We start from the raw sequence: 26,271 nt of genomic DNA, 5'->3' as shown, positions 1-26,271 counted from the left end.
TCAGCATTACAATTTTGGCCGATTGCATGTCAACACACCCGTGAAGATCCGGGTTAGAATAGGTCATACATGTCAAAGGCACTTTATCCTACATAACACAAGAACACACATTATAGTTGAAACATTATTAAGTACAATTTTCTCGGACGTTTCACCAAAGGGTCATATGTGAATGTGAATTTCTAGACCTGATCTCGAAACAGGAGCAGCGGCCAACCATGAAAATAGAGCGAAATTTACCAATGTTTGGCTTATTTTTACTTATAACTCAATTTGTGAGAGGCTATAATAATAATAATAATATTAATAATAATAATAATAATAATAATAATAATAATAATAATAATAATAATAATAACAATAATTCAAGTCTACTATGTGTAAACTATAACATAAATGATTAAAAAAAATTAGGACTCAATGCATACACCACCTTTTTAGGGGACGTTTTATTATTTCTCTATTTTTACAACAGAAATGAGCATTTTGAAACAAAAGCAGTATCTGCTACCAAAACATTTGACAACAACCATCATTTTTAATTCTGTTGGATACAAAAACATGGAGAAAATCTAAGTTTGCTTTGTTCTACTATGGGGCGGTGTATGTCGGCAGTTTCAGGGTCTGGCCACTACTCAACTTGTGGGACGCATGTAAACGTTCAACATTAGAGTTACCTCCCTTAGACTTCGCCAAAATACTCATCAAGCCACATGGAAGGCGGGTCGCTAGAAAAACAAGATGTAGAAAACGGCACAGAATGTCAGATTTCAGATCTTGTTTACGCCTTGTCCAATTTCAAAGGACTTGGTCGTGACCAGGTAACTAATGGTACTTGTGAACAATGGAGTAATTAGACTAGTACATTGTATTCGTGAACGCGGAGGTATAATAAATTGTACATTTTTCAGTGACCATGAGACTAGTTTGTTGCCGATCTACTTTATAGTGTTACCCATGTGTATCAATACTCGAGTGGAGGCACTGTCGCTGGTACAGAAAAACATATTTGAAACCAGACACCCAAACATTTCAAATAAATTTGAGGCACATATTAATACATTTGTTTAACAATGGGTCGCCATGGTCATTTTGGGTGATCTGGTGTTCCCTAGGTTTGACAAGGATACTTGCGTGTATATCTCTCTCTCCCTCTTTCACTCACTGAATTGGATCATTTAGTCATAATAGTGTCAGCGAGTGTTTATTTCTTTGGAGGGGTCACAGGTGGCCCAGCGCCACAATTCAACATGCAGAGTTGTGTCCCTTTGGCAAGCCATAAAGCTATTATCGTGGGTTTGAATCCCGGGTTTCGCCCCGATTGTGAACTTGGTTCATACCCGTGCTCACCAAAGTGGTAAATGTCTGAGACCTGCATCACGTTGGGCTTTCCCCCCACATTAAGCAGACACGCCATGATATAACTGGAATACTGTTTAAGCTGTGTTTCACCCAACTCAGTTACTCACTGTTTTATAATATATGTCTTGGAATGTTGAAGAATCAGAAATCAAACTTTGAATAAAGGATTAAAAGAAAATGTTCTGCCCTTTACAAATGCTGAAGAGACTGGTCATGTATTATAGGGGAGTCTTATAAGCGAAAATATGATGCCTTCCTGACACCATCCTGCCCTACATAATAAACGACCACTCCCCTAAGTGCCATGTTGCATGAGATATAGCTATACAGCTATTCAGGTGTTTCAACCAGGTTAGGTATTTTCTCATCCGCAGGTGTTAATACCTTGAATACAGGTACTGATTGTTAGATACCTGGAAGTTCACTTGGTACAAATCAACTACATCTTGTTATTTCCAGCTGTCTTTCGTAACTGGCGATAAGATCTGTATTCTCAAGAAAACTAATGGTGACTGGTGGTGGGGAGAGAAGGATGGTTGCCAAGGATACGTACCTGTCAATCATTTGACTTACACATCAACACAAGAAATATTCTGGCAAGATCAGGAATATTTTGGTAACTATGGTAGCCTGGTAAGAATTTTTTTATGTGGCATCAGAGTATTTAAAGACAGAGTTATTATATGATAAAGGCCAAGATGTAGTCCATTTTAGAACATTCTTTTTAGAAATAACAATCATTTTAGTAGAGATACAGAAAATAACAAGATCTTGATGATTATAATGGAAGATTGGTTTACTGATTAAGGGTAACAATACTGAACATTGTTACATGTTTACAATGTCTTTCTTAAAATAAAGAAGAAAATGATATAATTTTTTAATCTGTGTTATCAGAACTACCACTCTGATACACTATGAACTATAATCTTTACACCTGTTGTAGAAACTTCATCATGAAATGCTCAGCGACCGTCCCAGAAACTTGTGTTACCAAAAGGCTATCCAGAGGAATGCAGAGCACCTTAAAGATAAGGTCAGTTGGACTTTTTTGAACCGCATGCTTATATGTCATTTTGACAAAATCCTAATCTTGACCACGCCATACCATGGCAATTCTAGATCAAAACAGGCCTCCAGTACCCTATACTGTCTAAGGGAGCAGTTCAAAATTTTGATGTTGGATAAAAAAATAATTCCTTTAGTTCAGGTGTGGCTGTGTGAGAGGTCTCTGGGGTGGGGTTAATGGCCCTACATGTTTTCCATCAGACAAAATCAACTTAACAGATTTCTCATTATCTTATATAGTAACGGGATTGAACAGATCCTGTTTCCATTCATATGCCGTTCGAGGCCACTAAACCCAGAAATTCAACATTTTCAGAATTATGTTGAGGATTAGGGGATATGTCTTAAAACTTAAGTTTTTTATCGGACATCAAACTTTTGAACTGGCCCCTAAAGAGGACCAGGTGGTCAGAGAGTGGGCTGATTGCTTTTCATCCTAAGGATCATAACAGTTGTCATCCATTGTTGATTATTTTACCGGTCGTCAGGATACAATGACACTCCCTCACTCACTCACGTCTGCTCGTCATGCTGATCTGTGTATTTATATGTTTTACTGCATTTCTTATACAGAGATGTAGGTGATATTACCAATATTGTATCTCTTTCATTGAATTTGAGATACTATGTTTAGAAGATTGTTGCTCCACCCACTTGTTCCTTTGGGGGGCGCTGGGGATATAGCGATCACCATGTCCATCCATCAGCCATCCGTTTTCAATTACTGGTGCAGAACTTCTGGATGAAACTTGCAATGCAGATCAGTCTTGTGGTGAATATTTTTATGCTAACCTGATATGACACCATAACAAATTTATCATGCCGAAAAGTTGACACTGTTTGGTATCTTTGTCATACATGTCATGTCAAAACTTAAAGCTCAAAACAACACCTACAACCTAAGACATTAAGGGTCAAAGGGAGACTACTCTTCAAACCTCAGCGGCCAAACCTTGTTGATTATTTTAACTTTGTATAATCTTTAATAAAGTTACAAAGTGATAAAAAAAAACCATTAATGTCCTTGCCCATCAAAATTAATGATATTTAACCTCAAAACAGTGTCGAATGACAGAATCAATTTCCGTATCAGACTTTCATGTGAAATAAGTGAGGTGGGTGTTGGAAAATCCCAAATGGCTGTTACTGACAGTCTACGGTCTCATATCAGGTCAGTAACAACCATCTCGGATTTTTACTGATGGTATACAGGCTTTCATGGGGTATGTAGTTTTGCTCTCTGATTGGAATGTTTCCAGGAATGCCAGGAGTCGGATGATGACAGTTTTCACCCGTGAAATTTTGTCTCCGATAATCTGTGTGTACAGTTGCACATGACTGTGACTGTGCCATACACGAGGCCTGTGTTTGTCAACTAGGACTACCTTCCAGTCCTCCTGCTGCCTCCTGCAACAGGGGGCGGTCGGGTAGCCTAGTGGTTAAAGCGTTCGCTCATCACGCCGAAGTCTGGTGTTCGATTCCCGACATGGGTACAATGTGTGAAGCCCTTTTCTGGAGTCCCCCGCCGTGATATTGCTGGAATATTGCTGGAATATTGCTGGAATATTGCTAAAAGCGGCGTAAAACCATACTCACTCACCCACTCCTGCAACGGGAGCACCAGCCCCCATTAAGACAACGCCTGTAACACCATTCCCACCTGGTATGACGTCATCCTTCCCTTAGGTGCCTGGTATGACGTCATCCTTCCCACCTGCGCCTGGTATGACGTCATCCTTCCCACCTGCGCCTGGTATGACGTCATCCTTCCCTTAGGTGCCTGGTATGACGTCAACCTTCCCACTTGCGCCTGGTATGACGTCATCCTTCCCTTAGGTGCCTGGTATGATGTCATCCTTCCCAACTGCGCCTGGTATGACGTCATCCTTCCCTTAGGTGCCTGGTATTACGTCATCCTTCCCACCTGCGCCTGGTAAGACATCATCCTTCCCTTAGGTGCCTGGTATGATGTCATCCTTCCAACCTGCGCCTTGTATGATGTCATCCTTCCCACCTGCGCCTGGTATGACGTCATCCTTCCCTTAGGTGCCTGGTATGATGTCATCCTTCCCACCTGCGCCTGGTATGACGTCATCCTTCCCTCAGGTGCCTGGTGTGATGTCATCCTTCCAACCTGCGCCTGGTATGACGTCATCCTTCCCACCTGCGCCTAGTATGATGTCATCCTTCGTTTAGGTGCCAGGTATGATGTCATCCTTCCAACCTGCGCCTGGTATGACGTCATCCTTCCCTTAGGTGCCTGGTATGATGTCATCCTTCCAACCTATGCCTGGTGACGTCATCCTTCCCTTAGGTGCTTGGTATGATGTCATCCTTCCCTTAGGTGCCTGCTATGACGTCATCCTTCCTTTATGTGCCTGGTATGATGTCATCCTTCTCTTAGGTGCCTGGTATGATGTCATCCTTCCCACCTGCGCCTGGTATGATGTCATCCTTCCTTTAGGTGCCTGGTATGATGCCATCCTTCCAACCTGCGCCTGGTATGATGTCATCCTTCCTTTAGGTGCCTGGTATGACGTCATCCTTCCCTTAGGTGCCTGCTATGATGCCATCCTTCCAACCTGCGCCTGGTATGACGTCATCCTTCCTTTAGGTGCCTGGTATGACGTCATCCTTCCCTTAGGTGCTTGGTATGATGTCATCCTTCCCTTAGGTGCCTGCTATGACGTCATCCTTCCTTTATGTGCCTGGTATGATGTCATCCTTCCGTTAGGTGCCTGGTATGATGTCATCCATCCCTTAGGTGCCTGGTATGATGTCATCCTTCCCTTAGGTGCTTGGTATGATATCATCCTCCCCTTAGGTGCCTGCTATGACGTCATCCTTCCTTTATGTGCCTGGTATGATGTCATCCTTCCGTTAGGTGCCTGGTATGATGTCATCCATCCCTTAGGTGCCTGGTATGATGTCATCCTTCCCTTAGGTGCCTGCTATGATGTCATCCTTCCCTTAGGTGCCTGGTATGATGTCATCCTTCCCTTAGGTGCCTGGTATGACGTCATCCTTCCCTTAGGTGCTTGGTATGATGTCATCCTTCCCTTAGGTGCCTGCTATGACGTCATCCTTCCTTTATGTGCCTGGTATGATGTCATCCATCCTTTATGTGCCTGGTATGATGTCATCCTTTCCTGAGGTGCTTGGTAAGACGTCATCCTTCCCTTAGGTGCCTTGTATGATGTCATCCTTCCCTTAGGTGCCTGGTATGATGTCATCCTTCCCTTAGGTGCCTGGTATGATGTCATCCTTCCCACCTGCACCTGGTAAGACATCATCCTTCCCTCAGGTGCTTGGTATGATGTCATCCTTCCCTTAGGTGCCTGGTATGATGTCATCCTTCCCACCTGCACCTGGTAAGACATCATCCTTCCCACAGATACCTGGTATGATGTCATCCTTCCCTTAGGTGCTTGGTATGATATCATCCTTCCCTTAGGTGCCTGGTATGATGTCATCCTTCCCACCTGCACCTGGTATGACATCATCCTTCCCACAGATACATGGTATGATATCATCCTTCCTTTATGTGCTTGGTATGATGACATCCTTCCTTTAGGTGCCTGGTATGATGTCATCCTTCCTTAATGTGCTTGGTATGATGTCATCCTTCCCACCTGCACCTGGTATGATGTCATCCTTCCCACAGATACCTGGTATGATGTCATCCTTCCCTTAGGTGCGTGGTATGACGTCATCCTTCCTTTAGGTGCTTGGTATGATGTCATCCTTCCCACCTGCACCTGGTAAGACATCATCCTTCCCACAGATACCTGGTATGATGTCATCCTTCCCTTAGGTGCTTGGTATGATGTCATCCTTCCCCTAGGTGCCTGGTATGATGTCATCCTTCCCACCTGCACCTGGTATGACATCATCCTTCCTACAGGTACTTGGTATGATGTCATCCTTCCCTTAGGTGCTTGGTATGATGTCATCCTTCCCTTAGGTGCCTGGTATGATGTCATCCTTCCCACCTGCACCTGGTATGACATCATCCTTCCCACAGGTACTTGGTATGATGTCATCCTTCCCTTAGGTGCTTGGTATGATGTCATCCTTCCCACCTGCACCTGGTATGACATCATCTTTCACACAGGTACTTGGTATGATGTCATCCTTTCCACCTGCACCTGGTAAGACATCATCCTTCCCACAGGGGCTTGGTATGATGTCATCCTTCCAATCTGTACCTGGTATGCCGTCCCGTCATCTTTCCCACCTGCACCTTGTATGACATCATCTTTCCCACAGGCGCCTGGTATGCAGTCACCCTTCCCACCTGCCCCTTGTGTGTCTGCTCTGCCTCTCGTGTGCCAAGTGTGAGTGTTGTTAGGTTGAAGTTACTACTTGCATTCTTCTGCCAACAGGTAGTTCTGGATGTGGGTTCTGGGTCAGGCATCCTCAGCCTCATGTGTGCCAAGTATGGAAATCCAAAGAAGGTATAGATGCTGTTTGTAACTAAATCACTGTTTTATCTGATCAATCATTCCAGATATTAATGTAAAATCGATACTATTAAAATATCAAGTAAAAAATACAGATATAATATTCAGAACAAATCAGTCCCTTAAGGGGGTCTGTGAAAATATGATGTGCAATTCTGAATGTGACTTAACAAATATATACTTTCTGTCTTGATATTTGGGGATGAAACATGCATTTTTGACAATTTTCAATGTATTGGAAACAGGACAGTAATTCTGAAATCTACCAGCCCAACTGTTCCAGATCAGATCATTTGTTTTGGTAATGATAGTGCAAAGCCTCATCACAGGTTTTTATCAAATACAACACATCAAAATGAAATTTTCTAAGTCTTTTGGGTGATGATAACTGAAGTTACTGTTGAAGGATGACTTTGTCGTTTTTTCCAAGTTGTACATTTTCCCCACGGTGCACATTTTTCCCAAGTTGTACATTTTCCCCAGGTTGTATATTTCCCCCAAGTTGTATATTTCCCCCAAGTTGTACATTTTCCCCAAGTTGTATATTTCCCCCAAGTTGTACATTTTCCCCAAGTTGTACATTTTCCCCAGGTTGTATATTTCCCCCAAGTTGTACATTTTTCCCAAGTTGTACATTTTCCCCAGGTTGTATATTTCCCCCAAGTTGTATATTTCCCCCAAGTTGTATATTTCCCCCAAGTTGTACATTTTCCCCAAGTTGTATATTTTCCCCAAGTTGTACATTTTCCCCAAGTTGTACATTTTCCCCACGGTGCACATTTTTCCCAAGTTGTACATTTTTCCCAAGTTGTACATTTTGCTCTTGTTTTACATCTTCCCCAAATTATACATCAATGCATTTACCTGTGAAGATCCTGGTTAGAATTGGTCTTCAGCATCCCATGCTTGCCGTAAGAGGCGACAATGCTTGTCATTAGAGGCGACAGATGGGATCGTGTGGTCAGGTTTGCTGACACCGTCATATACATGTAGCTGGAATATTGCACACATAACAACACACAAGCACATCTATACATCAGTTCTATTGTGCAAGACTTGAATTCTCCCCCAATCATGTGGCTGATGTTTGTCAACATTGTTTTGTCAGCATTGTCTTTGTGTATTGATCATTACAAGAACGAATACAAATTTATGTCTTAATGTCAAATGAATTTATCAGTTACACATAGGAACTTTTGACAAGTAATACACAAGGTCGAAATGCTTTGATGATGATCATACTAATTCATTTTCTCAAATTACATAATTTTCCTAAAAAGTATTTCTGAGGACAATATGCACTCTGGAATTCTTTAAGGACTGGTATGTGTTTATGATCTACATAAATATACATAGACTTGCCAAACTTCATTACATAAGGGTGGTGGGGTAGCCTGGTGGTTTGAGTATTCACTCCTCATGCCAAAGGATTGAGGTACAATATTTGATGCTCATTTCTGGTGTCCCTTTCAGCATGTTCAGTGATATTGTTGGAATAGTCCTAAAAGCAGCATAGTTCCCAACCACGGTCATTACCTGAGACATTGTTTACATTCAGCCTAAAACTAATGCTTATAGACATTTGTCACCCTAAGCAGGGCTCCAGATAAAGGCTGTATCGGTGTATGTACTGATGAAAATTATGCATGATACGGTAGGGGATAATTTATAAAATGTATCAGATACACATCACAGAATACATCTTTCTTTATAAACATATTTCTAAACAATTATGAATTTTTACTTATCCTGCATTACTTAATGCATATTATTAGAGCTGTGTGAAGATCTTTGCTTTAAGAAGTTGTTTCAACTAGCTGAGAGGCCAACCCTATCACACAGCTCCCACTTGACCAAGGGAAGTGACGTCATGGATCCTCACATTACTCTTCACTCCTCACATCACTAGCATAACCCTCACATGTTTTGCTTCTTGAGTTAATGCTCATTGTGCTTGTGTTGTGCATACGGTTTGTATCTTGTACATTGTTTGTTTTAAAATGTTTTAAAACTTTTTGACACCTGCTGGCATTTTCTTAAAAAAGAAAACAATGGTAAACCCGGGTGTTTTGTTGTTTGAAGTGTCTATCTTGAATATTTTACGTGACCACGAGTTATGAACTGCCTGATGTTCTACATCCTTCTTGCTTGGTACCCCACCATTGTTGTACCTTTGCAAGTACATGTACATTGTTTTGTCATTGTACGTTGTCTTATGTTTGTCGTAATATTTGTTTCATAAACCCATGTAATGGGATAAATAATCGCGTAGGGATGCATTGTGATTTTACACTGCTTCACTGCAGATAACATGCCATCCTGTTCCAAGTGCCGTCGTAATATGTCGGCGTGGGATCCCCAACCTTTGTGCCTTAATTGTAAATCTTTGGGCCTCCAGGCCTCTCGATGTAAAGATTGTCTCCCACTTTTCCCCACAGCTTTTAGGCAATATGCCTGTGTGTCACAAAAGCAGAGATCGCAGCAGCTAAGGAAACTGCAGTGTAAGCAGCTAAGGAAACTGCAGTGTAAGATGTCCGAGAATTCGCCTACTTTCGCTGCTTTGTCGGCTACCTCGGACACAAACTCCCCGGCCTCCACTGTTACCTTGATGTTGCCCCCCTCCGGTCTCAGTCTCTACCAAGAGCACTCTGACGACCACCACTACATCTGTCTTTACATCAGTGGCCACTACCATGACACCAGGTGTGGCTCTCTCTTACCAGATGGCGCCTATCCAGTCTATCTGACAGATGCCCTTGGGCTATGGCTTCCAACAGGCGCCCCCACCTATGTCCCAGTTGATGGACGCCTTTCTCCTCACTCCCACCGACGGACCCTACCTCACTCCCACCGGACCCTTTGATCAAGGACATGATCTTGGCCCTGGATGAGGATCTTTGCAAGCTTTCACTGACACTGTCCTTTTGAGCCCCACGCTACAAATGGAGCGGCTATACGATGCACTCTCTCCAGGTCGCGGACCACCTCCATGAGTCAGACGAGGATCTGCATGACGGGGTCCAATCGTCCCACCTCAGTACAAGTTTCAGACAACAAACTCACTTACGTGGAAACTGAGAGTCGTCGCTCTCTTAAGCCACTCTCGCTCATGGCGTCGACTTCCAGAGCCATTCTCCAGGAGGATAACCTGCACCCGATAGACCACCTAACCACCTTCTGAAGGTACCTCCAACAAAAGGTCGAGCATATGTGCTCCCATATGTGTGCCGCTGTGATTGAACTCAGCCTTGGCAGCCTTGCTTGGATTGGGACCCCGAAGTTAAGTGAGACATACTCCGTCAACCCTGGTCTTCCTCTGACAGGACCCACTCCCGAGTTTCAGCCTTAGCCCAAGACAGCTCTCATGTCCCTAGCTAGGGTATCACAGCCAGCCTCTCTTAAGTCGTCCCAATCTGGCTCTAACCAGCCGCGACACAACACTATCCAGGCCCAAGGGTGGGGTTCCACCTCAACCTTTCAAGGTAGAGGCAGAGGCAAAGGCTCAAATCAGTCCCACCGTGGCCACTCCAAGGGAGGAAGTGGTGACAGCATGGACTTTAAGTAAAACGTCAGACATGCATGACTGGGATCTCCCACCCACAGCCCTCCAAGTTCAATCGGTGGGAGACCGTGTCGATTCTGGAAAAATTGGGAGATCCTGGGGATCCATATGTCACCAACATCATCCGACACGGGTACAAGCTAAAACTTATAGACGACCCACCTCGTCCCCCATAGCGGACGTCTACCCCCCCACTCAACAGCAGCTACTATGCCAGAACATCCTGTCGCTGTTGGCCAAGGAGGCTATAGAGTTTGTACATGTTCCAGCCATAACACCAGGCCTCTACTCACCTATCATCCTTGTCCCCAAGAAGGACTTGGACAGACAAAGGATGATACACAACCTCGATCAGACACAGCTCGATCTACTGTCTGTACCCAGGTATCAGTGGGAGCGCATACATGTCCTCCTGGGCCTCCTAACCTCAGAGCAGGACTTGACGTACAGAGGAAGGCTTCAACTACGCCCAGTTCAGATGTTCCTGGCTCCCAACATCAGGCATCAGGACCCCTCGATGTCCATCGTCCTCCTGGATCACCTCAAAAGCTTCTACGGTGGTGGACAGTGGAATCAAATGGAGCTGTGGTCTGCCATCATCGCCTTTGGCACATCAACAACCTCAAACTGGTGACGCTTATACTGGCTCTTGCTCATTTGAAACAGGCCATCAGACACGCCCGGCAACAACATAACCATCATCTGGTGTCTATGGAACGAGGAACGACTCACTCACTCTCACTCCTTCAACATACATTCTGTTTCTTTCACCTGGTGGATCATCCCGGGGATCCATTTCCAGGTCCAACACATTCCGGAAAGTCGCAACACCCTCATGGATGCGCTTTCTTGGCCAGGAAAGGTCGCTCTCACGTAGTGGAAGCAACATAGACCTGTTTGCTACCAGCCAGAGCTACCAGATACTGACAATAATATGGCCGGTATCGGATCGCCCTGGCTTGGGCAGTCGACGCCTTCAGCGTCCCCTGGGAAGGACTAAAAGCGTACACTTTTCCGCCACATGTACTCCTCCACAGGGTCATCCAGAAGACCAAATCGACGCAGAGCCTCAATCTGACTTTGTTCGCGCCCTGGTGGCCGGCGGGTGCTTCGTTCGTCAGAGAATTAGCCGACACCGACCCGCGGCCACTCCCAGAAGGGCCAAACCCGCTGATTCATCCACAGCAGGCAGCCACACCCAGGCAGTCACACCCAGGACCAGACAAGCTATGTCTTTACATCTGGTCCATTTACATAGAGCACTGAACACCAAAGGTTACTCAGCCAGATTGGCGAAGGCCATCACAATGGCTCATCGCCCAACCAACAGGAACCTTTATGATGGCAAATGGCTATCCTTCAAGAACTTTTGCAGGGGAAAGGACCCCACTTTTGCAGGGCAAGACCACACTACTTCATCGCCTCAATTCCTGGCCGAGTTCCTGCTCTATCTTCGCCACATGCATAGACTCAAGGGTAGTACCATCATGACCTACCTTGTGGCACTCAACTCCGTCCTGGCAGTTCCAGAAGATAAGCGCATGATGAAAATCATCAGGCTCTGCTCCTTTGGAAGACCAAAAGGCGAAATTTCGTACACCAGCTTGGTACCTGAATGTCATTCTCAGCTTGCTGAGAGAAGCGCCCTTCGAGCCCCTCGAAAGAAAAAAGGTCTTCCTCCTTGGGCTCAGCACAGCAGCCCATGTCAGTGAGCTACATGCTCTGGACGTCATGCGTGTTCGCTTTGCGCATAGAGCACATGAAGTCATTCATTGCGGACTGTGCTGGGACTTCATTGCCAAAAAACAGCTGCCAGATCAGCCTGATTGATCATTCCTCATCCCTCCAATATCTTGGGCGCAGAAGATGAACAAGAGCTCTGGCTGTGCTCCGTTGTAACATCCGTCGTCCAAGGAATGCCGTAGACAGCGCCACCACCTCTTTATACCTGTATCTGCGACCTTTTCGAGTGGAAGTCAACCGCAACACGATCGCCTTCTCGCTATGAGCCATCATTCTCCAGGCCTACGAGGCCACAGGGTTGGACCCCCCACGCTCCAACAACCTGCAGATCCGGGCGGTCGCCTCCACCATGGCGCTACACAGCAACTGCTCTTTACGTGCCAACATGGAAGAGTGCTTCTGGCGATCGTCCTCGCCAGTCACTTACCTGCGAGACGTCCATTTGGACGCATAGTTTTGGTCCGTTAGTAGAGGCCCAACAGGTCACCTCTACTACACACCTCTCGACCCCCCCCCCTGGCTTAAGTGCCCTGAAGTAGAAGGTTCATGCCCCACACATACGGCTCGGTACGTCAGTCTACAACTTTAACTTGAGTAAGGTTATCGTCTATGGCTGTGTCGTACCTGGACACACCGCATACCTGACTCTTGGTTCCCATCTACGGATTGGTCATTTTCTGCCGACCACACAGCCGATGATTGACCAAGTCCTGAGATGAAAGTCCACATCTGAAGGTATACCCTCCACTGATTCCGTCAAATAAAGATGTATTAAGGAGAAATGTAGGATAAGTAAAAAATCTAATAAAATCCTAGATATTTTTTATATTTGTTTACTTACCCTGCATTACTGCATCTAAAGAGACCAGCCCGTCTCAGAGCCACGATCCGTCTCAGACCCAGAGCCAGAGCCACGTGCCGTCTCAGACCCACGATGTCTTCCGATGTTCTGGACTCGAGTAATGTGAGGATCCGTAACGTAAATATCTAGGATTTTACTTTTCTGATTTCAAGCAGCATGTTTTCTTGAGGATAGTGCACACTTTTAAAAAAAAGCTGTGTAAATGGGGTGCGCATTATACTCGTTAAAATGAGTTTTTATCCCCAGCGCAAATACATTACCATGAGCACTAACACCGGAAATGCCATGTCAACAAATCCGTACTGAAGTACACAAATTAATCATGTAATTACACTGTCTGGTAACATAACGTTTTCATTGAAAATCTGGACTCATGTTTGTTACCTATATTAATAATTTATACAAAGTTTCATGCAATTTTGTTTGCATTAATTTGGGGGAAATCGTGTATGAAATGAATGGAGATCGCACAACTCACCATGATTTACAGCAACCACAGTCATATAACAATTATCAATGTTTTGAAACAAACTTCAGTCGACAGAAAATGCCATAATTTGACTCGTTAAAAGTCATATTTGTTGTAGTTGGACTGATATATGTAAATATATGGTTTTCACAAGCGCAAGCGCGAGAGACTCAACGGTGACTGTTTATATTATTCAATAAAAGTTACTTCTACACTTATGGTTATTATTATTTTAAGTATATATAGTAAAGCTGCCACTATAATGCGAGTACCCTGATATTGGACTATGTTATTCCTGATAACATAATAGTTTCAGGTACATTTCTCAAGAGCATTGCTTCAAACTTCTTTCACTTATATTATTGTGTAAATTTTTACCAAATCACCGTAGATAGTGAGAAAATGTGTACAAATGATTGCTGTTTCTGGCTTAGTTTACGAGAAAATACAACCTTAATCTCTACATATAAAACAATGCCTAGTAGAACTGGAAATACAAGTTCGACTATAAGTTGTCATGTCTAGTGATGTTTTATCTCAAATTTCAAATTTGTATTAACCATGTTTGTTATCAACTGTTTGTTTATCTGACTTTACTTAAAGGATACATTGTAAAGAAACATCTCCTCATAATTCTCATTTTTTTCCCTAGAGGGGGGTGCGCATTGTACAATAGGCATCCATTTACAATGAAAAAAAAGTATTGTTTAATGACCTGTTGACACGAGAGTAGAAATGCTGTGGTGCATATCTAAAATGAAACACATGATTTATCCATTAAGTTCCATTCAGTACTTTAGGTGTACTATGTAGTTTTGCCAATACTCCTATATTGAAATAAAAAGGAGTAAGTACTCCTGATGCTGAAAGATTATCTGGAGCCCTGTTTAAGTGAGTGTGGTTCCAGTTCTGATTAGAAATTGAACATGTCTCATATTCAAACCTGCAACCTACCGTTACCATAGTTACAGTTGCCATGCTGCTGTCCTCTGTATTCAACAGGTGTATGCTGTAGAGGCCAGTGATATGGCGGAGAAAACTGAAGGTGTTGTCCGTGATAACGGATTTGAGGACATCATCTGTGTCAAGCGCAGCTACATTGAGGATGCTCATCTGGATGATGAAGTTGATCTGATCATTTCAGAGTGGATGGGTACAATCCTCTTGGTACGTTATGCACACACTAACCAGACTTTAAACATGACATACACGCTTGTACTGTGTCTCTGTTGTAGTGCCATATATGTGTCTGTTGTAGTGCCATATATGTCTCTGTTGTAGTGCCATGTATGTGTCTGTTGTAGTGCCATATATGTGTCTGTTGTAGTGCCATATATGTCTCTCTGTTGTAGTGCCATATATGTCTCTGTAGTGCCATGTATGCGTCTGTTGTAGTGCCATATATGTGTCTCTGTTGTAGTGCCATATATGTGTCTCTGTTGTAGTGCCATATATGTGTCTCTGTTGTAGTGCCATATGTGCCTCTGTTGTAGTGCCATATATGTGTCTGTTGTAGTGTCATATATGTCTCTCTGTTATAGTGCCATGTATGTGTCTGTTGTAGTGCCATATATGTGTCTCTGTTGTAGTGCCATATATGTGTCTGTTGTAGTGCCATGTTTCTCTTAGTGCCATATGTGTCTATGTTGTAGTGCCATATATGTTTATCTGTTGTAGTGCCATATATGTAGCAAGATGTACGTGTTTCAATAGTGTTGTTCTATGTTAAAAGTTGACACCATCGGAGTCAATCTGATGTCTGGTGATAATGTTGATGTGTCACCGACTAATATAATTATTCATTCACTGCTGATAGTTGCAAATGGAGGTTCAATAATCTGTATGTGGTCTGTTTTGATGGGATAAGTACATGCAAATTGTAAGATTCATCATTGATTTTAACTGACCTGGACCAATTCATGACCTTTGTAAACAAAGTGACAAAACCCTGTCCATGTTCATCAACAATCTCGGCATGAGGCCGACAGTTTCCACAATGTCATGAGAAGTGTTTATGAATCATTGTCAAAGACAGATGATACCAGGTATTCACAAAAAGGTGAGCATCTTCTGCCCTAATGGTGGCACCCTTTACAAATGCATGCCAAGGCAAATCAATTGCTCACCTGGAAAAAACAACATGAGGTACAAGTTAAAGTAGGGCATTGCATCGTACATCGTTTTTGTCACTGATGCATCAAATTTGGAAATGTTTTCCACATGTCAACCATAAAACTTTTTGAAGCTGTACTGAGGCCTTGATTGTTAGAACATATTGTTATTAGGTCTGTTTTAGGTGAAATATCAGTTCGCGTTAGCCTTTAATTTGTTATTAATAGTATTTGCTACTGTAAACTTAATGTGATAATATATGGTAAAGCAGGAGGGACTTTTGATGAACTTGTAGTTTGTTATAGCTGCGTTGGTTAGGACCATGTTCTGCTGTAAATAACATCATCCTTGGAAGCAAATTACACATAAACTGTCAGGAATTTACCAGGTCCAAGGCAGGAACATCAGGGTCCCAGCCTGTGACATGTGGCATTCCTCACAACATCTACCAAAAGGTTATTCGTGTCATATAATTGTCCTGATGTCTTAAGCTGATTATGGGCAGGAGTTTCAATGTTATTTTGAGGAAAAGTGACTTAGGGAATTATTCACTTTGAATGTATTTCTTACCAAAATAAAATGTCACTTAAAATGTCAGTATGTAGTATGCAATCGACACTCTTAATTAGTTTAAATGATTCAAAACTGTCAAAAGACCCCCTGGACTCAAGATGTATAGTGTTCTTATCATTCACAGTTTGTATGCTTATTGGATGCAGTCTTATGCATCTGTTAAAAGCAGCAATAGAAACTTAACTGTTTTTGTCCACTGGTCCTCATAATGATAACATATAGCAAAACCCTTAATAATGGCAAATCTCTACTTGTCCTTAAGATACCTTAACTATTGGGCAGTTTAGCAAGGACTGCAGGACAGTTGACACTTTCTGATGCTGTCAAGGAGCTGTCATGACCACAGACCATGCAGTACTGTATTGTCACATGCTGTCAAGGAGCTGTCATGACCACAGACCATGCAGTAATGTATTGTCACATGCTGCCAAGGAGCTGTCATGACCACAGACCATGCAGTAATGTATTGTCACATGCTGTCTTGGAGCTGTCATGACCACAGACCATGCAGTAATGTATTGTCACATGCTGTCAAGGAGCTGTCATGACCACAGACCATGCAGTACTGTATTGTCACATGCTGCCAAGGTGCTGTCATGACCACAGACCATGCAGTAATGTATTGTCACATGCTGTCTTGGAGCTGTCATGACCACAGACCATGTAGTAATGTATTGTCACATGCTGTCAAGGAGCTGTCATGACCACAGACCATGCAGTAATGTATTGTCACATGCTGCCAAGGAGCTGTCATGACCACAGACCATGCAGTACTGTATTGTCACATGCTGCCAAGGTGCTGTCATGACCACAGACCATGCAGTACTGTATTGTCACATGCTGTCAAGGAGCTGAGTACTGTCTGCTGGCCTTTACTGTCATGACTACAGACCATGCAGTACTGTATTGTCACATGCTGTCGTGGAGCTGAGTACCGTCTGCCGGTCTTTACTGTCATGACCACAGACCATGCAGTACTGTATTGTCACATGCTGTCAAGGAGCTGAGTACTGTCTGCTGGCCTTTACTGTCATGACTACAGACCATGCAGTACTGTATTGTCACATGCTGTCGTGGACCTGAGGACCGTCTGCCGGTCTTTACTGTCATGACTACAGACCATGCAGTAATGTATTGTCACATGCTGTTGTGGACCTGAGGACCTTCTGCCGGTCTTTACTGTCATGACTACAGACCATGCAGTAATGTATTGTCACATGCTGCTAAGGGTTGTACTGGAACTATAAGTTCTGAAAAGATTTGTCATATTTCACAAAGTAGGTGACATACTGATTTGTCATGCCACTTTCACTGTTTCAGTTTGAAATGATGATTGAGTCTGTGATTATTGCTCGGGACAAGTTCCTGAAGAGTGAGGGTGTGATGTGGCCGTCCCGGGCTAGTCTGTACCTGGTGCCATGCATGGCTCATGACAAACACAGGGACTTGGTACAGTTCTGGGACAACCAGTACAGCTTTGACTTCTCATCTCTCAAGTAAGACCAATTAATTTTTATGCAAGGTTAAGGGAAAATAAAAAAAAGATATATGTACATGTTTGATCCTCCTTTGTGGCTTGCTTTGTTACATACATTCATGACTGATATGCTGAAGTTATGTTGAAGACATGTTGAAGACAAACTGTCCCTTTCTGCAGTCAAATTCTTCCGCCGTATGTTTAAAATGTATGCCCTCAGTGGATTTTGTATTTATTTACATATTAATGGGGAAAAAGGGCTTTTCTTTATTGTTGTCAACATTTGGGAACTTTTGCATCTATGGACCTGTAAACCAAGTATGAAGACAATGCTGAATGTATTGGCCACCCAGAATCTTGTTCTGTGTGAGTCGTGGGAGGAACAAGGGGTGACTGACTGATGGCAAAGATTAGTGAAACCCTCTCAGTCATGGGTTTGTTTGATGCCCATGTGAAACTCAATGTAGGCACCCGTGAAGATCCAGGGTAGAATAGCTCATCAGCAACTCATGCTTGCAGTAAAAGGCGACTGTGCTTGTTGTAAGAGGTGACTAAAGGGATCAGATCGTCAAGCTCACTGACTTGGCTGATTCGTGTCATCATATCCCTATTGAGTAGATTGATGCTCATGATGTCAATCACTAGATAATCTTGTCCAGACTCGATTATTTACAGAACACCTGTTTCTGGCTGGAATATTGCTGAGTGCAGCGTTAAACAACAAACAACAACAACAACTCAATGTAGGCCTCTGTAAATAGTGCTAGTCATTCTGACACCAATGTAAAATATCTGTCACAATGAGTTGGGATAAGACAGCATGTATCAAATGTTTATACATCTGTAATTATTTTTAAACAGAACATCCACACATGAAGACCAAGAAGGCTGGACAGTTTAAGTAAATGTTTTCACATCACATGATGATCATCCTTAGGTTTCTGTCATTTGGATCATGGACCATGCAGCTATTGCTTGTGTTTTCAGAGGTCCTGCCAGTAGTGAGTTCTTTGAGAAACCATACCACAACTATGTCCTGCAGAGGGAGCAGTGTCTTGCCATGGAGACCGAGCTCTTTTCCCTTGACCTTCACACAGTCATCATTGAGGACCTGGAGAAGATCGCACAGCAGTTTGAATTCCAGATAACCAAGGATGGCCAGCTCCATGGCTTCTGTACCTGGTTCCAGACAGACTTCAAGGGGCTTGGGTCAGGGGTGAAAATGACCATCCTGAACACCGGACCGGATCATGAGTAAGACATTGTAGCTGATTGTTTAGTGTTGTAGCCAATTCTGTAGCACTGTAGCTGTTGGTGTCCTTTAGACTCCAGGTTCCAAGACTTTAACCTTGATAACTTTGGGGAACTATGCCTTGTGGAATCGGCAGAATAAATAGAAAATTTGAGTATCTCAGCATGCCCAGAAGTATGAAAAGATATGGGATTTAAATAAGAACATGCAGAAATGTTATTGTTTGGTTTGTCGCATTCATTGTTTGGTTTCTGCAGGTGTGTTCACTGGTTTTTCATATAACAGAAAAGGGTGGATTTGGAAATGTCAACAGTCCCCTAAAGATAGCTGTTTGAACTGTGTAATATGACATCTGTTTTGTGCAATAGAATCAAGTTAAACCAGCATTCCCATGTCAACTACCAACAACCACACAATCATTCCAAGGTCAACTCCCAACAATCGCACAATCATTCCTAGGTCACAGCTACACACCTGGCGCAGGCATCTCACTTACGTCACAGCTACACACCTGGGGACAGCGATACAGCTGGGGCAGGCTTCTCACTTATGTCACAGCTACACGCCTGGGGACAGTGATACACCTGGAGCAGGCTTCTCACTTATGTCACAGCTACACACCTGAGGCAGGCTTCTCAATTAAGTCACAGCTACTCACCTGGTGACAGCGATACACCTGGAGCAGGCTTCTCACTTATGTCACAGCTCACACCTGAGGCAGGCTTCTCACTTATGTCACAGCTACACACCTGGGGACAGCGATACAGTGAGAGTGAGTGAGGTTAGCAATATTCCAGCAATATCACGGCTGTAACCTGGGGCAGGCTTCTCACTTATGTCACAGCTACACACCTGGGGACAGCGATACACCTGGAGCAGGCTTCTCACTTACCTGACAGCTACACACCTGGGGACAGCGATACACCTGGAGCAGGCTTCTCACTTATGTCACAGCTACACACCTGGGGACAGTGATACACCTGAGGCAGGCTTCTCACTTATGTCACAGCTACACACCTGGGGACAGTGATACACCTGGAGCAGGCTTCTCACTTATGTCACAGCTACACACCTTGGGACAGTGATACACCTGAGGCAGGCTTCTCACTTGTGTCACAGCTACACACCTGGGGACAGCAATACACCTAGGGCAGGCTTCTCACTTACATCACAGCTACACACCTGGGAACAGCGATACACCTAGGGTAGGCTTCTCACTTACATCACAGCTACACACCTGGGGACAGTGATACACCTAGAGCAGGCTTCTCACTTATGTCACAGCTACACACCTTGGGACAGTGATACACCTAGGGCAGGCTTCTCACTTACATCACAGCTACACACCTTGGGACAGTGATACACCTAGGGTAGGCTTCTCACTTACATCACAGCTACACACCTTGGGACAGTGATACACCTGAGGCAGGCTTCTCACTTACCTGACAGCTACACACCTGGGGACAGCGATACACCTAGGGCAGGCTTCTCACTTACCTGACAGCTACACACCTGGGGACAGCGATACACCAGGCGCAGGCTTCTCACTTATGTCACAGCTACACACCTGGGGACAGCGATACACCTAGGGCAGGCTTCTCACTTACCTGACAGCTACACACCTGGGACAGCGATACACCTAGGGCAGGCTTCTCACTTACCTGACAGCTACACACCTTTGGACAGTGATACACCTAGGGCAGGCTTCTCACTTACGTCACAGCTACACACCTGGTGACAGTGATACACCTAGGGCAGGCTTCTCACTTACCTGACAGCTACACACCTGGGGACAGTGATACACCTAGGGCAGGCTTCTCACTTACCTGACAGCTACACACCTGGGGACAGCTATACACCTAGGGCAGGCTTCTCACTTACCTGACAGCTACACACCTGGGGACAGTGATACACCTAGGGCAGGCTTCTCACTTACCTGACAGCTACACACCTGGGGACAGTGATACACCTAGGGCAGGCTTCTCACTTACCTGACAGCTACACACCTGGGGACAGCGATACACCAGGCGCAGGCTTCTCACTTACGTCACAGCTACACACCTGGGGACAGCAATACACCTAGGGCAGGCTTCTCACTTACCTGACAGCTACACACCTGGGAACAGCGATACACCTAGGGCAGGCTTCTCACTTATGTCACAGCTACACACCTGGGGCAGGCTAGTCACTCACTTCACAGCTACACACCTGGGGACAGCTACACACCTGGGGCAGGCTTTTCACTCACTTCACAGCTACACACCTGGGACAGGCTACTCACTTATGTCACAGCTACACACCTGGGGCAGGCTAGTCACTAACGTCACAGCTACATACCTGGGGACAGCTACACACCTGGGGCAGGCTTCTCACTCACTTCACAGCTACACACCTGGGGACAGCTACACACCTGGGGCAGGCTTCTCCCTGACTTCACAGCTACACACCTGGGGACAGCCATACACCTGGGGCAGGCTTCTCACTTACGTCACAGCTACACACCTGGGGCAGGCTACTCACTTACAACACAGCTAAAAACACCTGGGACAGGCTACTCTCTTACGTCACACACCTGGGACAAGCTACTCACTTTCGTCACAGCTAAACACCTGGGACAGGCTACTCACTTACGACACAGCTAAACACCTGGGACAGGCTACTCACTTACGACACAGCTAAACACCTGGGACAGGCTACTCACTTACGACACAGCTAAACACCTGGGACAAGCTACTCACTTTCGTCACAGCTAAACACCTTGGACAAGCTACTCACTTTCGTCACAGCTAAACACCTGGGGCAGGCTACTCACTTACGACACAGCTAAACACCTGGGACAAGCTACTCACTTACGACACAGCTAAACACCTGGGGCAGGCTACTCACTTACGTCACACACTGCCAGGAGAAGGTATTTCCCTTTGAATTTACCCTTCAAATGAAAATAGAAATATCCTGTACCCAGAGGTTATGCTACACTACAACAACACATATAGTAGTGGAACATGCCGTGCCCTGGATGCTGAAGAGATACAAAGAATATTAACTTCAAACAACTTCTTCTTGTTTCAGCCTGACACATTGGAAGCAGAACTTGTTTATGTTGGACACTCCACTAGACGTGAAATCAAAGGACCGACTGGAGGGAGTGGCAACGCTTACACGACACCCAGAGTGGCGGCGGCATCTCAGATTCCGGCTTAAGTTTGATCACATCACCAATGAAACAAATCAGGTAAAGTAGGGGTACAAAGTTGAAGGTGGTTGCATCATTTTTTTCCATGGCTGGGACACGCTTGCACATCTAATTTCTTTCTTTTGACATCACAATCACACCAAAATTAATACTGTCATTTGTCTTTTCAATGATACACATGGGGTGGAGAAAGTCTTGAGAAAACTTAAAGCGGTTGACTGAAAGTATTAGATGAAACCTTTTAGAAAATATGTTATTTCCTATTTGTTAAAAGTATGCAGTGCGTTAAATAACTGACTTTGTAAATATTTATAATAATACATAAAAAGCAATGTGAACACCAGTTTGGCAGTAATATCATGGAATCATGCACCCAAGTAATCCCTGGATTCCTTGTGTATTTTCTGTTGTTCTTGTTCATATTTCAAGCTGCTTATACTGGTATAGCAACAATACAACTTTGGGATTGTCTTTGAAAGCAGTTAAATGTGGGCTTAGCAAATATTTGGTATTTTAACATTTTGATTATGTACAAATTATTACATAAGTGTCTGTATCATTCTGACGTAAATACAGTGTGACATCTCTATTTATGTAAACCATGGCTCATCTGTCTTTGACCATGTGGCAACTGAATGAGTTGTTAGTCAATGCACCACTTGGCAATGACGAACTTCACGGGAAATGTGTGTCACCAGCAGGTTTTGAAGATCAAGACTGAAAGTAAATCCATTCATGAACAAGGATATTTGTGATGCTACCATGACATTGATGAATGCTTGATTCTTATTGGTTAAAAACAGGTTTCCTTTTAGCTACAGAAACCTCTTTCAAATATATTAAGCCTTTTAACACAAAAAATGTGCGTATGAATACATCGATAGCCTACATATTGATTCATAAAAAATGGCTGCCAATTGATCACCCCCACATGAACTGTAAAACATATCTATATTTCCTCTATTACACGCTGGGTCTCTAATTCAAGCCAGGTCTCTAAAACATGCTGAGTCAAAGGCTTTTGGGAAATTAATAGACGGCCTAGCGTCTAATAGAGGATAAACGGTAGTTTGATATCGGATGATTTTGGCATTCTAGGCTGCAACCCTGACTGCTACGTTAATGACATTGCAAAATTTAACGAAGGCATATCATTTCCCTACATATGAAATTTTTATGAAACTGTTAGGGACATTCTATGGCGACCAGAATCGGAACAGGCTATTTCCTCATTGAAACAACTGACAATGACAGTATGATAAAACATTAAAAAACATGTTTGAAGAAACTTTATTCATGACAACATGTTGTTAACAAACCTTTTTGTGATATTCATTGACATCTCCGTCTACCACCACCGTAAGGATTTGGCAGGAGAGGATGTAAAAGTCCATCAGAAAACACTCAAAGGTGAAAACTATAGCCTGACATCACTGAAGTCAAAGCACCCTTGATCATAGCAAGTTATCTGATGAGATTCATTTCAGAACATGCACAATTATGAAAATCATACACGAACCACTGTTTCTGGGCCACGATAGTCACAATAATTTTCTTTCACGTGCTTGCATGAATCCGTGAAAACTTCAAATTGACAGATAAAATCATGCAGATTCCTCATGTCACAATAGCCGGCTTCTCTGCAGCCATAAAAGCATCTTGTCTGCAGCTTAAAAAAACGGCTGTTCAGCCATACTCCAGTTCTATTAGTAATCACATTGTACCAGCAGGCTCATTCCCAGTGAATCTACAGGTTAATGTTAAACCACATCATAGATCGGGGTTGTCATCTTGCTTTGTAACCTGTCTGCTGAGGCACGGAAAATGTAAACAGCTTTGAAGTGTGAGTACCTGTGATGTAGGTCAAGTTCTGCCACATCCAAGATGTGCGTGGAGTGGCGTTTATTTTGATTTTTTATTATATACTCATTACTGGGTGTAATTGCTGACAAACTACACATGCAAAATAAATAGTAGAATGTTAATTCATAAAGTTTGTTGTAGAAATATATTCGTTTAGCATTTTAAATAACTATTTCTATAACCTATCACCCTTACAATGGAAATGGTATGTTTGATTTCCAAGAAATGACCTCTCTCGCTGATTTCCAAGAATTGACCAAACAGTGCACAGCAGGTTGGTAGAAATAAAACATCTGTCTTTGGACTAAGTTTGGAGGGTTATTTCTCAACTTCTTTTTGAAAAACTATGTGATTTGAACACTTATTGACAGGCATCAAAGTTGTGACTAAAACGGTAGCCAATGCGACTTAAATTGCAGTTTGTCTACTGTCTAAAATTCAGAGAGAGCCAAATGACCACCGTATTTTCTTGAGTATAGTGCGCACTTTTTTTCCAAAAAACACAGCTGTGTAGAAGGGGGTGCGCATTATACACGAATTATGAGTTTGGATGTTTTTTTCCCCCATGGAAAGACATTACCGTCAGCACGAAACACCGGAAATACCATGTCAACAAATCCATACTGAAGTACGCAAAATAATCATGTAATTACACTGTCTGTCTATAAAAAGTGTTCTTTGTATATCTGGACTTATGTTTGTAACTTATTTCCTTAATTTTATTCAAAATTCCTTATAATATTGTTTTTATCAATTTCGGCGAAATCGTGTGTGAAGTGATCGGAAGATCGATCGCACAACTCACCGTTATTAACAGCAACCACGGTCAGAATACCGCTATTGACGCCTTGAAACGAACTTTAGTTGACAGAGAATGGATACATATATCATAAATGACATACTTTGACTCGTTAAAAGTCATATTTGTTTTTGTTTGACGATTCTATGTCAACATGAAGTTCTCGCGCTCACGTGATCACGTGCGCGTGAGCCTTGACGGTGACTGGTCACACATGTTCCATGTAAAAAATAATACCCGGGAATAGCGATCAGCTGCTTCGCTTAGGGTTATTATTATTTTAAATATGTTTAGTAAAGGCTGCATATAATTGAGAAAATAATGGAATATATTATTCCTGATAAATAAAATAGTTTCAAATACAATTGTTGCCGATCCTTGCATTAAAAATCCTATAAAGTTATATCATTGGGTGTGTCTTGACCAGTCACCGGTCGATTCCAAGAAAACGTGTGTACAGCTGATTGCTGTTTCCGGCTTAGTTTACGAGAAAATACACAAGGTAATCTTAATCCCTAGATATAAAACAATGCCTAGCAGAACAATAAATACTATTTAAACGGTAAGTAAACATGTCTGGTGATTTTTTATCTCAAATTTCGAATTTGTACTGACGAAGTTTCTCAGCACCCGTTCGTTTGCCGGACTTTGCTGAAAGGGTACGGTGTAATTTCTTTCTGCGCATAATATTAAAATTTCTTTTTTTTCCAAAATATTGAACCCGCTAGAGGGGGGTGTGCATTATACATGGGTGCGCACTATACTCGAGAAAATACGGTACCTAGAAAAAAATATCTTGTGGCAACTAAATTCTATTGCTACACATCTGTAGACATAAGAAATAAATTACAGCTGATATTTGAAAACACATCTGCTAATAATTGTACTCACAAATAATTCCTTCTTAAGTCGACAGTGAACCAAAATACATAAAAATGAATGTAATTAGTACTTTATTTCAGTTGGCAATGCTCATTGGCTAAGCGAGGGTATACCTGTATTATCTAGTAACATAAATTGCATCATTGTTCAAGTCACAAGTAACAAAATTCAATTAGAGTTTCCATTAAGATACAATTTCAAGACTAGTGCTGTAACTTGTACATATTATAATAGTTATTTGATAAAGATAATTTCAAATGCTTTTGGCTACCTACAATACTGGCTTGACTTCTTGATTTTACCACTGGCTATCTAGAAAAAAATACTTGTAGCCATATGACTACTTGGTAAAAATTTAAACTTTGAGGCCTGTTATTTTGAACTACTCAAGACTGGTGTTTTTAATCTGGAACTTTGGTAATATTTGTTAAATATTAACTACCTGTGACCACTTTTTGGAATGTTCTAAGATAGCTGCTGACCTTTGTACCTTTGTTGTTAATCGTTGCAAGAGAGCTCCGTTTTGAAAGTGTTGTTGCTGTCATGGTAGAATTGAAATAAACCTACTGTGTTTTGAAATTTGATGCA

General features: G+C 43.0%; 1 protein-coding gene across 4 annotated transcripts in view; it reads left to right on the top strand.

Annotated features, from left to right (window-relative positions):
* The first annotated feature begins 706 nt into the window (after nucleotides 1-706).
* Nucleotides 707-26,271, top strand: part of LOC139473473 (protein arginine N-methyltransferase 2-like) — a 29,870-nt gene continuing 4,305 nt past the window's right edge. Inside the window, exons 1-9 of one of the 4 annotated variants that reach the window (XM_071256067.1) lie at nucleotides 707-821; nucleotides 1,822-1,995; nucleotides 2,309-2,398; nucleotides 6,816-6,887; nucleotides 13,061-13,177; nucleotides 14,532-14,696; nucleotides 17,535-17,710; nucleotides 18,679-18,945; nucleotides 22,016-22,178. In XM_071256067.1, coding sequence (XP_071112168.1) covers nucleotides 714-821; nucleotides 1,822-1,995; nucleotides 2,309-2,398; nucleotides 6,816-6,887; nucleotides 13,061-13,177; nucleotides 14,532-14,696; nucleotides 17,535-17,710; nucleotides 18,679-18,945; nucleotides 22,016-22,178 — 1,332 coding nt within the window. In that variant the 5' untranslated portion in view covers nucleotides 707-713. Of the gene's footprint in view, nucleotides 822-1,821; nucleotides 1,996-2,308; nucleotides 2,399-6,815; nucleotides 6,888-13,060; nucleotides 13,178-14,531; nucleotides 14,697-17,534; nucleotides 17,711-18,678; nucleotides 18,946-22,015; nucleotides 22,179-26,271 lie in introns of those variants that run through there. The other 3 variants (XM_071256069.1, XM_071256071.1, XM_071256070.1) reach the window with 3 other exon arrangements.

The sequence above is a fragment of the Haliotis cracherodii genome, unplaced genomic scaffold (assembly GCF_022045235.1).
Source record: "Haliotis cracherodii isolate W230 unplaced genomic scaffold, xgHalCrac1.p SCAF_29, whole genome shotgun sequence".
Lineage (NCBI taxonomy): Eukaryota > Metazoa > Mollusca > Gastropoda > Lepetellida > Haliotidae > Haliotis > Haliotis cracherodii.
Note: the sequence above shows the minus strand (reverse complement) of the source record. Positions and strands in the feature narration are given on the sequence as shown.